The 14,123-nt window shown below is 40.8% G+C and overlaps 2 protein-coding genes across 3 annotated transcripts; one reads left to right on the top strand and one right to left on the bottom strand.

Annotated features, from left to right (window-relative positions):
* Nucleotides 1-1,869: 1,869 nt before the first annotated feature.
* dnajc16 (DnaJ (Hsp40) homolog, subfamily C, member 16) lies at nucleotides 1,870-9,985 on the bottom strand. Of its 2 annotated transcripts, none has more exons than XM_029436406.1 (15): nucleotides 9,697-9,985; nucleotides 9,133-9,320; nucleotides 8,987-9,053; nucleotides 8,290-8,617; nucleotides 7,986-8,170; nucleotides 7,749-7,853; nucleotides 6,827-6,985; nucleotides 6,586-6,716; nucleotides 6,294-6,477; nucleotides 5,438-5,617; nucleotides 5,261-5,337; nucleotides 4,976-5,056; nucleotides 4,713-4,802; nucleotides 4,446-4,616; nucleotides 1,870-4,353 (listed from the first exon to the last, which is right to left on the bottom strand). In XM_029436406.1, exons 2-15 carry the CDS (start codon nucleotides 9,309-9,311, stop codon nucleotides 3,906-3,908), a joined length of 2,385 nt encoding a protein of 794 aa, XP_029292266.1. In that variant the 5' UTR covers nucleotides 9,312-9,320; nucleotides 9,697-9,985; the 3' UTR covers nucleotides 1,870-3,905. The 2 variants fall into 2 exon arrangements, with proteins under 2 accessions (XP_029292266.1, XP_029292267.1); XM_029436407.1 differs by lacking the exon at nucleotides 9,697-9,985 and adding an exon at nucleotides 9,436-9,573.
* A 156-nt stretch (nucleotides 9,986-10,141) lies between these two features.
* On the top strand, nucleotides 10,142-14,062 carry casp9 (caspase 9, apoptosis-related cysteine peptidase). The gene is made up of 10 exons (XM_029436409.1): nucleotides 10,142-10,457; nucleotides 10,566-10,776; nucleotides 11,558-11,641; nucleotides 11,730-11,785; nucleotides 11,904-12,080; nucleotides 12,161-12,250; nucleotides 12,358-12,505; nucleotides 13,179-13,367; nucleotides 13,469-13,578; nucleotides 13,662-14,062. The coding sequence occupies exons 1-10, from the start codon at nucleotides 10,326-10,328 to the stop codon at nucleotides 13,764-13,766; spliced, it is 1,302 nt and encodes a 433-aa protein (XP_029292269.1). The 5' UTR covers nucleotides 10,142-10,325; the 3' UTR covers nucleotides 13,767-14,062.
* The last annotated feature ends 61 nt before the right edge of the window (nucleotides 14,063-14,123 follow it).

Consider the following 14,123-nt stretch of genomic DNA (forward strand, 5'->3'; position numbering starts at 1 on the left):
CTTTCAGGGGATAACATTATCCTACTGAAACTTTGATATAACTTAAAGTAGTCAGTGTGCTGCTTGAATAACAGTATAGATTTATTGTCCTTTGAAAATTACTCAGTACACAGCTGTTAATGTCTAAACAGCTGGCAACAAAAGTGAGTACACCCCATAGTGAACATGTCTAAATTGTGCCCAAAGTGTCAATATTTCGTGTGACCACCATTGTTATCTAGCACTGCTTTAACCCTCCTGGGCATGGAATTCACCAGAGCTGCACAGGTTGCTTCTGGAATCTTCTTCCACTCCTCCACGACGACATCACGGAGCGCACGGATGTTGGACACCTTGCACTCCTCCACCTTCCTCTTGAGGATGCCCCACATGTGCTCAATTGGGTTTAGGTCTGGAGACATACTTGGCCAGTCCATCACCTTAACCTTCAGCTTCTTCAGCAAGGCCGTTGTCATCTTGGAGGTGTGTTTAGGGTCATTATCATGTTGGAAAACTGCCCTACGGCCCAGTTTCCGAAGAGAGGGGATCATGCTCTGCTGCAGGATGTCACAGTATATATTGGAATTCATGTGTCCCTCAATGAAATGCAGCTCCCCAGTGCCGGCAGCACTCATGCAGCCCCAGACCATGATGCTGCCACCACCATGCTTGACTGTAGGCAAAACACATTTGTCTTGGTACTCCTCACCAGGGTGCCGCCACACACGCCGGACACCATCTGACCCAAACAGGTTTATTTTGGTCTCATCAGACCACAGGACATGGTTCCAGTAACTCATGTTCTTGGATTCATTGTCTTCAGCAAACTGTTTGCGGGCTTTCTTATGCATCGGTTTCAGAAGGGGCTTCTGTCTGGGGCGACGGCCATACAAACCGATTTGATGCAGTGTGCGGCGTATGGTCTGGGCACTGACAGGCTGACATCCCACTTCTGCAACCTCTGCAGCAATGCTGGAAGCACTCGCACGTCTATTTTTGGAAACCAACCTCTGGATATGACGCTGAGCACGTGGACTCAACTTCTTTGGTCGACCCTGGCGAGGCCTGTTCCGAGTGGAACCTGTCCTGGAAAACCGCTGTATGATCTTAGCCACTGTGCTGCAACTCATTTTCATGGTGTTGGCAATCTTCTTATAGCCAAGGCCATCTTTGTGAAGCGCAATAATCCTTTTTTTCAGCCGCTCAGAGAGTTCCTTGCCATGAGGTGCCATGTTGTCCAGCATTCAGAGAGAATTGTGCCCAAAACACCAAATTTAACAGCCCTGCTTATCATTTACACCTGAATCCTTGTAACACTAACGAGTCACATGACACCAGGGCGGGAAAACAACATCATTGGGCACAATTAGGACATGTTCACTATGGGGTGTACTCACTTTTGTTGCCAGCTGTTTAGACATTAACAGCTGTGTACTGAGTAATTTTCAAAGGACAATAAATCTATACTGTTATTCAAGCAGCACACTGACTACTTTAAGTTATATCAAAGTTTCAGTAGGATAATGTTATCCCCTGAAAGGATATAACAGAATATTTGCAAAAATCTAAAGGGTGTACTCACTTTTGAGATAGATATATATATATATATATATATATATATATATATATATATATATATATATATATATATATATATATATATATATATATATATATATATATATATATATATATATATATATATATATATATATATATATATATATATTATATTATTGTTTTTTTATAAATATATATATAAATATATGTAATATGGTTACATTCAAATTTAGAAATGTACATAATACATTTTTAACAAAGGTACTTTGCACATGTTATATCGCTTTAAATGTTGAATTCCATGAGCTGGTAAGAAATTCTGCAAACATATTTAACAAACATAAAGCATTTTATTACAACCAACAAGAGGATAAATGCACTACTGAAGATCAACTGAAACATTGAAAGACATCGTTTTCTTTACACTATCTTGTAAAAGAAGATCCTAAAGAAAACTAAAAGAAAAGAACATAACTACAGCATTTTGATAAATCCATGTAAAACAGTCACCTTATCTTTCAAGCTACATACTCTTTAAAATACAGGTCCAATCGATAACATGATTATGTACAATATTTACATCACATTGTACCAACAAATTATATCAATAACATTTTTACACTTAGTGTTGACATATCAATTTAATAACCCAAGCAAGTAGCACACAGTGGTTTGACTTTACTTTCATGTCTACTTAATTAAAGATGACATAATGATAATGTGTCAGTCAATCGTGGCCATTTGGGAAACATTCAGAAAAATGAAATGGACACCCTGTTCATAATGTTTGCTACATAAAGCTACTGGCTAACAGAGGTTGTTAAATAAACCAAGGCTTTGTCATATCAGCAGTATTGCACAAGCCAGTCAGCATTCAGGAAATCATCTATAACTGAAAAAATTAAATGTGGGCAGAGATGCATGAAAAGGCAAGACATTTAGTGTTAGAGACATGCATCTCTATTCACAGTATTCATCAATGAAGACTAAGGTAGTCATCCTGCCTCCGTTAGTGTGTGTGTGTGTGTGACTGATGGTCATGAAGGCAGGAGAGTACAGCTGGCCACAGTGATTTTTTATCTGTTCACAGGCTGTAGCAGCAGCATTAGCCTGAATAACATATGACTACCAACAGTTGAAAACAGCATGCGATGAGTGTAAGAAGGACCAGTCCCACAGTAGTTGCACTAAAGCCAAGTTTGTATTATTGACCCAACTTTAAAAAGGTGCAATGTGTAAGATATTGCAAGAATTTTGGTTAAAAACATTTAAAAAAATGAACTTACATCACCAACAGAATGCGAAGAAGTAACAGTGTTGATGTTCTGTCAAAGACTTCTTGTGTTGCAGAGAAATCTACTGAAATTAGCATGCTAACCAGCTAGCCCCGGCCCATCCTGTCTTGTAATACCACTTGTTCCTCTAGAGGCGATAGTGAGTCACTATAGTGTCCAGTCTGCCCTCAGACCAGAGAACGAAGAAGTAAAGCTGCCCGGAGGTCTTGTCAATAATACATCCGTGGTTCATGTGGTGTTTTGATAGTTTGCTTATTGGATTAAATCCAAAGTGGCAGAATTGAGAAAACATCTCATATTTTTGTTTCGCCTCCCCGTTAACAGGCTCCTTCACCAAAAATAGAGCAGGCGGCAGATCTGGGAGACAGACCTTTGCTTAGTGGCTGTAGCAACTTGAATTCAACAAGTGCAAACCCCAGCGCCGGGGGTCTGATCCCAGGGGACTGCCCCTACTACCCACCCTACCAGCAAACTCTCTGTTGCTGCCGTTACACAGGTAAGACCCAGTGTTCCACCAGGACGCTGTTACTCCCGGTGCTGGGGTTTGTGCTGGCCGAATTAGAGTTGCTATGGCCGCTAACTGAATGTCCGTCTCCCGGCGCTGCCACTCGCTCGCCTCCTGCCGAAGTAGTCTCCTGATTTAGTCCATTGGAAGGACTATCAAAGCGTACGCAGACCTCACAGCACAACTAATGGCCCAGTGAACGCAAAAAGATTGGCTAACGTAAACTATGGCCGACGCCACACGTGGAGATTAGAAGATAGCCGTGTTATTTAACCGGCTCTCAGAGTTTCAGCAGTTTGGTCAAATTGTGTGCAGTGTTGTCCTGCTGTGAGTTAGTAGTTTTTAAATAACTGATGACAGCAAATTGAGTAGAGGTGAAATGCTGCCCCCTATTTATTTGGAGCATGTGGCTTGCGGTTACACATTGCACCTTTAAAGACATCTGTAACAATTAAATATCTCATGTGCACAAAAAGGCAGCTCTAGCCTTACTTCAGCAGAACACGAGGGGAGATGTTTCAGTGTGACAGTAGATTAATAGGAAGTCCTTTCTCACTCGCCTCGATCTATTTACCGGGGGTGATCTTGTCTAGTCCTGGCCACGTTGGGATGTAGTAGCGAGGCAAAGTGCCTTCCATGAGCCTTTCCATCCATAACCCCAGGCGGTCCAGCTTGTGGTGGATCTGCAGGGTGGATAAGCTGCGGGATCGGTTGGATCTGCGCGGCAGGTGGTCGTCACGGGAGCTGGACCTCGACCTCCCCCCTGAATTGCCTCCTTCATCCTCAGACGACTTACTGTCGAGGTCTTCCCCAGTGTAGACGGGCTTAAACAGGCAAAGGTACTTTTTGTGGCCGTTAAGTGCCAGCACATATCCGGTGTAGTCCATCTTGTGGCTTCCCCCGTCATCCTCGTCCGCATCGATCTGCATGGCGTCCTGGGCATATTCCAGCAGTGTGATCATCCACTCACCGTGCTTGTCGATATTCAGGAAGGAGAAATGCAGCGTCATGCTCCTAAGAGTGTTAATAGATACTTCATCACAATCATTCTTTCAACAGGACTTCACAAACTAAATATAATGAGGGAAAGGGAATGTTTAGCTTACCCTGTGAAGGAGTAGACCTCTTTGGCAAACTTGCTAAGAAGGATGTTCTTGGATGCGTCAGTGAGCACCAGCACTATGTTCATGTGTCCTGGCCTCAGCTTCACCAGGTTGCTGATGTAAGTGATGTCCGTCAGCTCCGTCACCTCCACAAAATTCTTCTTGGGAGGCCGACTAAAATAATGAGAAAGAATATAAAGCTTAAAAAGATAAATGATAAATCCTGTACTCGATAAAGCGTTAGTATGGAAATTATAAATGTGTTCTTGCCTTGAAGCACTACCGGTCCCTGGTGACCCGTTTTCTGCTTTGGTTCCATCCTTTGCCTTTGGTTTCATCTGCTTATCTTCACTGGAGTCACTGAAGACACACACAAAATGTTTTTCCTAAAGGGCGTACAAAATAATAGCGATATTCCTTTTTCTTGGCTCGTCTCTAGCTTTCTATTCACTGTGTCTTACACTAATCCCAGGAAAGGCTGACGTTGCTATGGTTACAGTATGTTGGTCTAGTAGATGGGTAAAGCAACCGACCTGAAGGCCTGGACGACCACAGTTCCAAACAAGATGAACAAGGCAGAGAAGATGAGGGACAGAAGAGGCATCATCTCACGCCTGCAAATCACCACAGATGTGTTAGTGCAGCTCGACACACGCTTACATCTCAAGAGCCGCTTATTCCATAACAGGTGAAAATATATAATAGATAAATACACAGATAATCACAAACAAAGTGAGGAGATAAGGAAACACAAATTGCACTTTTGTGTGTGCAGACAGAAATGAAAATGACAAATGAAAGTAAAGATTTCTACCTACCAGTTGTTGTGCAGGATGTCATCGATGACTTCAGCGAGGTAATCGTACGACGCATAGATCCATCGGATTACAAACATCTACAGAGGGAGATGATTACATTTAGTAACGGGACTGGTGGTAGATATGACACAGACAAGCATTGTTCAAGCCCACTGCTTTTACTCAAAGAGAATATACAGAGGCAAACTCGTTGTTGAGCTCGGGCAGCATGGCGTCGTGGACGAGGATGGACGGGTCCTTCTGAAGTCGCTCCAGCTCCTCCAGAAGACGTTGCTTGTCTTCCTCACTGCCGTTCCAGGCGGTCACTGGCTTGAACAAGGCCTTCCCTGCAGCATTACGCCGCTCCAGGATCACCACCTGAGTGAAGAAGCACTCAGCCCGTCAATATGAATCTTGAATAATAAACCTTTTAAGGCGAGAAACTTACAGGCGAAAACATTGTTATTCTGTTACTATTTACTTCATTAATTTGTCTCTGTAGATTTCGCCTACATTGCCTCATTTGGATATTTAAACATAACATTTCAGGAAACTTGTAATACACCTATTCACCTGCAGTGTTTTGCAAAATGTATGTTATTTTACAAATACACATCTTTAAAAGCAGTTTTCTCTGATCCCGAAATCTCCACTTCAGTAGCACTTACATACACCAAACCTTCCAGTTTCATTCCTCTCTATATTCTGAAGGTTCTTGCAGTGGGGTTTGTTCATATATTATTCATCACCTGTATTGTCTCCCGTTAATGTCTACTCCAAATAAGGTTTTGGGAAAATAAACATTGTTTCATGTGTATAGAAAGGAAGATATATATAGATATATTTATTTATTTGTAGTTGTTACATATTGCCCCCACTGTTTGTTTTGGCAGTGAAGAATAACCCTTGAAATTATTATTTTAATCCTTGCACTTATTGCTCTGATTATTAAAACAAATATGCTTAAGTAGTTTCATACAATCCATATCCTAAAGTGATACCAATTCCCAAATTCCCATATATACTGGAAATAGTGTTGGATGTAAGAGCGTACCTGTGCTGGTGACTCTGCAGTGTCCTTGTTCTGCATGAAGATGTCACAAAGAGGTTGCTGTAGCCGTTGGTACACATAAGAGAATCTCACAACTTCCTTGCTATTGGTAGAGGCAAATGAAAGAAACGCCTGGTTCCCAAAAGAAAAGGTCTCTTCGTCACCCGTGATCAGCAGGACACAGTATCTGAAGCGAGCAAAGACATAACAGTAACTTAGAAGATGCAAACTACATATCTAAATATTTGAAATGCCTCATCAGGAGGGAAGGAGAGAAAATGTTAGGTTCTCTTACTTCCTGCGTCTATGGAACTGTTTGACCGGACAGAGCTCATCAAAGAGCTTCTGATTGACCAGCCGTGGCACGAGGAGGAATCTGTTGTTTGACATGAAGTCATCAATGATTTGCTTTTTCATTCCTTTAGCCTGCAGAGAACAAACGTAACCATTTAGACAAAGAGTGAGGTAACATTTCAGTGCAAGTAGTGCAGTGTATAAATAACAGTGACTAATAGCTCCCTGCTTCTGTGACTTACCTGTATGATGTCAGCAGGCTTGTCAACGTTCTCTTTGAACACCAACATGGTCGGAGCGTAGGTGTTAATATTGAACTGTTTCTGCAGCTCAGCGGTCTCTGAAAGGCCCTGGTCCACATAGCCAAACTGCAGGTAGTCCTTATAAGCAAATGCTGTCAGCTATGGAGATGCAGAGATGAATGATGACATGTTTGTGTTAGTGATGTAATTACTGGCACCTGAGGTGCATTTCACACAAACACACAGACTTTACAGACGTTGGATGGACTTGAACTAACAGATATAAAGTGTAACAATAATCACATAAGTCCTGTGCTACATACGAGGCTAAGGAAATACATTTTCTACATTTACATTTTACATTAAATATATCCTGCTAATTTTCTTATAGCTCAGTTTACAAAACATTGATATTTTTTGCACATGTTTAAACCTAATATAGAAACAATTTTCAACCAATGTTTTGATTGTGAAACATCCCAGAGATTTTGGACAGATCATGAATCTCACTTTTCTGAAGCTACTAATTCTCTCGACTGTTTGAATACGTGAAGATATTATTTGCTACCATGATAATCCAGATGATGGCGCTCATGAATATATGATTAATTAATTATTCTATATGCAATATCTTTGTTCACAAACAAAACTTTTTTTTTCCTTTTCTCCTAGAACTGAATTCTCAACTCAAATCACTCAATTTATTAAACAATGAGAAAAAGTTATATAATAAAATGATGAAATGAAAACTGAATGTGTTTATGTGTATATATGTACTCCTGTTTTTATTTTTTTATATTCTCATTTTATGCTCTTTATACGTTTATCTGTTCTGTATGTGCTGATATTGTTAATCTATTTTAATGTCTATTTTGTGAATAAAAAAAAAACATTTCACAAAAACTGCAAGCCAAGAGCTCACCTTGTAAAGCAGAGGAACTACAGGCACTTGGTCGAACAGAAGCACGTGTGGCTTGTTGAGCTCATGCCAGCTGCTCAAGAACTGCAGGTCATTCTTGTCGGTGACCTGAAGTATAGAAAATGCACAATGTTCACAATTCATGTTAAAATGTATATGTACCGTATACCCATCTCACATCTGTGCACCCTCCCTGTCATGCTCTGCACACACAAAGTGTATCACGAGACAGATACGCACCCACTCCACAAGTCTCTGAGGAAGAAGGTCTTCTACAAACTGTCTCAGGTGCTCCTTTGCTACAGCGTAATGGAAAAATGTCACTTTGCCGTTAATGACTCCTAGTATTGATGGGGTGCGATGAGCACCGAGGTGATTGGCTAACCGTCTCTCATAGCCAACATCCACCACGCCTATCCCGACACCTGCAAAGACAGCATTTCCAAAGACTTACACACATCAACCTTTTCAACTCGGCGTATGCAATTTCATAGACGGCAGGGCTGCTGGATAATTCTGGATTATTTATAGGCTAATTTCAAACCTAGAGTCTCCATCTCCTGCACCACCTCTTTCCATACAGGCTCGATGTGGATGCAGCTGAAGCACCAGTCAGACGTGATCTTTATCAGGTACGGTCTCTTGTAGCTGTCAGGCACTACGTCGTTGACATACTGGTTAAAGTGCAACGTATACTTGCTGTCAGCAAAGTCCCTGTGGTTCTTGCTGTTGAAGGGAAAGTTGAAGAAGGACTCGTCAAAGTAAAAGCCTTCTTTGCGCTGACCGTAGCGAGCGCCGCCGCCGTATGGCTGGGTGTCATCAGTCTGCCCATAACGGTCATAATTGGCACGTTTGTCTTCACTGGACAGGATCTAGATTTGGGATTGAACAAATATCAATATGACAAAACAATCATTTCAAAAACATGTGCAATAATACTTTTCTGTTATAGTTGACCTATTTTAGGAAATGTATCTGACTTATATAGTGTACTATTAGTCACTGGTGTTAGTATTCTGTTTTCTACACTTTATACTTATTGCTAACATTTTTCATTTTGTTTTTTTCATTCTAATGTTGTTGTAATTTTTTGGAGCAATCCCTGGCACAAGAATTTAATAACATTTTATCATACATCTTCCTCTCTTGCATATTTTAGCATCTTTTATCACAGTTTACATATAGGTAACGCTCCAGCTACACAAAATATTGATGAATGCCATTTGGGAAAAATGACTAACCTCATAAGATTTGGTAATCTTGATAAACATGTCCTCAGCACCCGGATTCTTGTTTTTGTCAGGATGCCTTGAGCAGAAGATGCTTATTAGTTAAGAATTCAATGAGGTTAATAAAAACAGGTCAGTGTCATGTGAAAAACACTTACCATTCTTTTGCAAGACGCTTATAGACCTTCTTGATCTCAGCCTGGCTTGCACTCCTGGTTACTCCCAGGATTTTGTATGGGTCCATCTCAGGCCCGGCAGCATGGGCTGCTCCTGTCAGCAGCACTGAGAGGAGCACCAGCACAGCCAGCTGCACAGACATCTTTGACCCTGCCATCATCACAGTACCCTTTAACACACCAGAAGAGGCAGCACAAAGTTAAAGTGGATTAATTCTGGGGATATTCAGACATGAAATTATGACATATGACATGACGTGTTCTGAAACAGCATTTGCTACATACGGACGTTAGCGTAGTAATGATGAAGAATGATGAAGACAACCGGGTAGCTAAATGAAAATGGCATTATAGCATGCTAACTACAGAAGCTAGGAAATATATGGCAGCCAACAAATACAGCAACCGACATTACACTATCATAATCCTGCTGACAGTAACGTTATTCCTAGAGGATAAAAACGTTCACGCAGTTTTTTTTCTTCATTAAGGTTAGTTGCGTCGCTACACATGCTAGCTATCTGTTGCAACAAGCTCCACATTCACCTGAAGCAGATGCAGTCCCCCGGTACTACGTCACATATTTAGTGAAGGTTTTGATGTTCTTCAGCTGGATGGTTAACGCTGATGTGAAAAGACAACGAAATGCAGGGTGTGTTCAGCAGCATCACACAGCTCCTCCAGCGCGAGCTCACAACCTGCTGCTTTGAAGCAGGAGTATCGTTGCAGGGGGAGGTGCTCAGTGTCTAAATTAATTTTGGGATATTGAGTATTTAATAACACTATATTCTTCGTGTGTGTTCGGTTTATTGCTCGTCGCGCCGCGATGTTCAGTGTGCACGTTTTGTGGTACGCTGGCCTCGTAGCAGCGGTGCGCGCTAATTAAAATCAAGCGCACCCTGTTTTTTTCTGCCTGTACTCTCTCAGTGGACCAATCACAGACAACGATGATGTAAACAAGGAAATTGCTAATGTTACCGAGCACAAATAAGAGAAATGAGAAGGAAGCTTCCAATACATTTACGGGAGCAAGGTATACTTTTACTTTCGCAAACGAACGGGATCATCGCGCACATTTAAGAATACGGACTGTCTCTGTAGCTAAAACAAAATTGGTTGTTCACGGCTTTTATGATATGTTCCGTCTCCCTCGCTGAGGTCGGTATTATTGTTGAATGGAGGAAAGCCAAAAGAAGATTCTTCAGCGCAACAGGACCAGTCTCGTGAGAGACCTGGACCCATCAAACCTTTATGATGGCCTTATTGAAAAGGGAGTTTTTACCCAAGACATGATCGACGAGATTAAGGTAAGACAGCTGTGTAGGTCACGGCATCAAGTGTCACTTTAATTCTTTGTGCGATGTTTATGAGCAACACATGTTAATGTAACGCTGGCATACTGTGTCTCCTGTCAGAGCTCTGGGACCAGGCGTGATCAGGCCAGACAAATGGTCCGGGACCTGGAGACCCGTGGGAGTCGAGCTTTTCCATTATTTCTGGAGTGCCTTCAGGAGACGGGTCAGCACAGTTTGGCAGAGCTTCTTCAGAATGGAGCTCCAGCAGTTCGGCTCCAGCCTGCAACACCGACTCAGGTTGTCCGACCTGTTCTCCAGCCTCTGCCAGTGTGTGAGTGTGTGGCACTGGCATATTTCACGAGTACTAATGTCATAACTGTACATACCAAACATAACTCTTAACTAATAGATAGCTCCATGAAACTTCAATCAGTTTATTACTTAAATTACAGAAAATTGTTTTCTGAAATGTTGTGTTTAAATATGCAAATTGTGCATTATCTTATGAATAAATATGTGCTAATTTGAATACATCTCGAGATCTGAATATTGCAGGTTTAAAGTTCTTGTTTGATTTTGTTCATGTATAAAAGTCAAAGATTTTTAAGTTTTGGATATCTCTTTGTATCACTTTATAAATTACAAAATACTGTCAATAGGCAATAAAAAAATGAATATATTTCGCCATGTTTTATGAATGATATATGAACAAACCCATCTCTAAAATCCTTCAGAATATAGATGAATGAAACTGGAAGGTTTGGTGTGTGTCAGTGCTGCTGAAGATTTCTGGCTCAGAGTTTGAGGAAAACACATGTATTGCAAAATGTATGGAATTTTACAATACATATGTTTTCCTCAAACTCTGACACTACAGGCAAATAGGGTAACAACTTTAACTAATAGATATCACCATGAAACGTCCCCAGTTGATTACTTGCATTAAGACAATTATTGTTTTGTATCACAAGTTTTCTGAAATGTAATGTTATAATATGCATATGAGACATTATCTAATGGTAACCTTTGGTGAATTTAGGGAAAATCTACAGACCCAAAGAGACAAAGTTAGTTAAATAAACACCTATTTGTGCTCTTTGTTTCTTCTATAGCCTCTCCTATGGATGTTGATAAGCAAAGTAAAGTTGACGTCCCCGTCTATCCAGTACCGAGACCCAGTACTACTCCGACTCCATGTAAGCTATGCGATTGATTCACATGCTGGTAACAGTCTGGTACAATAACTTTATTCATGCTTAACATGTATTGATGGTCATGTCACAGCACCTGAGTACATAAGACCAAGGCCACAAGGCAGAACTCGACGGGATAGCATTCAGGTAAGCATCATTTATTTATCATGCAACTTACGACCAACAGAAACACAAAAGTCGCTGTAGAAGTCTTCGATTATAAATTCACATCATGTCTCTTTCTCCGTGTACGTGTGTGTGTCAGAGCTATAAAATGGATGCCAGCCCATGTGGACATTGCCTCATCATAAACAACGTAGAGTTTGAACCTGAGAGCGAGCTGAGCAATCGCAAAGGCTCCAACATAGACTGTGACAAGCTGGAGAGAAGATTCAAGGCACTCAACTTTATTGTGGAAGTTAAGACGAACCTGAAACAAAGAGTAAGAGTAATTTGTTCTTCCTCTGTGACTGAAACTTTGAGCTCACGGTTGTAAAGCTAACAGTTACCTCTGCCTTTCAGCAAATCAAACATAAGCTGTCGTCTTTATGTAAGAAAGACCACTCACAATACGACTGCTGCGTCGTCATCATGCTGTCCCATGGGACTGAGGTAAGCCGAGTCCTGTATTTGTTTTTCTTCTCAGAAAACGCTTTTGTCTCTGACGTGCTCAAGTTCAGATCCAGACTTGTAATGTACGCTCGTATTTACGTCTGTAGGTGAGTCACAACCGCTTCCCTGGGGCCGTGTATGGTGTGGATGGACAGCATGTCCCAGTTCAGCTCATCACTAACTACCTCAATGGCCAGCATTGTCCCTCTTTACAGGGCAAACCCAAACTGTTCTTCTTCCAGGCCTGTGGAGGAGGTAGCTAACACTGAACATACAGCTGAATAACTCAAAGTAACAAAGCATGTGTACATTCCATGTTTTTTATTTTTTATTTATTGCTTTTAATTGAACAACTTCAAATAACAAACAGGCATTATTATTGGTATATCTAACAATAATTCCAAGCAGCATACTTGAACAAGGAGAAGATAATAATAATAATAATAATAATAATAATAATAATAATAATAATAATAATAATAATAATCAGAATAATCAGAATAATCAGAATAATCAGAATAATAAATAAAAAACGTGAACTTAACTTTAAGGGGTTTAATCAATATATAATGTAAGTTATTCAGAGAGTCTTAAGATTTTAAGTTTTATTTTAAATTGCCACAAAGCTTGAAACAACTTTAAACAATCTACATTTGTGTATATAAAATGTACCCATAATCAAAATATTATTACAAAAACATAATAACAATAAGATATTCAGAAACGGGTAGAACATTCTTTGTAACTAACCACTCTGCATCTGCTCAACAAAATGACCGATGTTCCTGAGATTCAATATGTTTTTGGCAAAATATACACGCTTTACTATCCAAATCAAACCTTAAGAATTCACTGCATTTTTAAATATTGGTCATGAATCCATAAGGTAAAGTGGTCTCATTGGGAAGCATCTGTGTTTGTCCTGAAGGTGAAAAAGACACGGGCTTTGAGGTGTCCCCTGATGAGGTTGAACCATCCGTCGGTGGAGCGGATGATCAGACGGACGCCATTCCGATGTCGTCCAGCAGCGACTCTCTGAGCACGTCTGACGAGCCGGACGCCAGAGCCACGCTGCCCACCCCGTGTGACATTCTGGTGTCCTACTCTACTTTTCCGGGTGTGTTTTGTGTCTCAGTTGCGTTCAAGCACCCGATTAATAACACTAGAGATGCACTCCACTCGCTATGTGTGTGTTCCTAATGCCTAATGTGACAACAGGTTATGTGTCCTGGAGAGACACCCAGTCAGGCTCCTGGTACGTGGAGACACTGGACCGGATTCTTGAGGAGAATGCTTCTACCGATGACCTGGTCACAATGTTGATGATGGTGAGCTTCTCTTATTATACCATTTAGAGCTTTTTTGATTTCACACATAGACACATCTGATTATTGTTTGTGCTTATTTTCAGGTTACCAATGAAGTCTCCAAAAACTCTGCAAAAGGGCTCTACAAACAAATGCCCGGCTCCTTTAACTTCCTCCGCAAACTTCTCCACTTTCAAACCCAAGCATAGAGGCAAAGCTCAGCGTTTCACTTCTCTGTGTCACTTTCAGGAAATGTTTGTCTAATTCATGGCTGTAATTCTTTGGGATTATGCCTCAGCAGAGTTGCAAAGTGTAGGACTTCTGACAAATTGAGTATTTTACAGACACAATCCTGTTTTACTGAACATGTCTATTGTTTGTCTTGTCTTGCTGTGTTTTTAATAGACGCCAACTTTTCTAAATGAGCTTTTTGGGTATAGGTGTCATCTCGGAAAGAAAATATTTACGTACCGTGAAAATGTGGTTCAGGTTAGTTTTTTTATATTCTTGTGTCATATCTACACATAGCAGCTGTCAGATAAACAATCAACATGTTACATTTTTAA

This window comes from Cottoperca gobio, chromosome 7 (assembly GCF_900634415.1).
Source record: "Cottoperca gobio chromosome 7, fCotGob3.1, whole genome shotgun sequence".
Classification (NCBI taxonomy): Eukaryota; Metazoa; Chordata; class Actinopteri; order Perciformes; family Bovichtidae; genus Cottoperca; species Cottoperca gobio.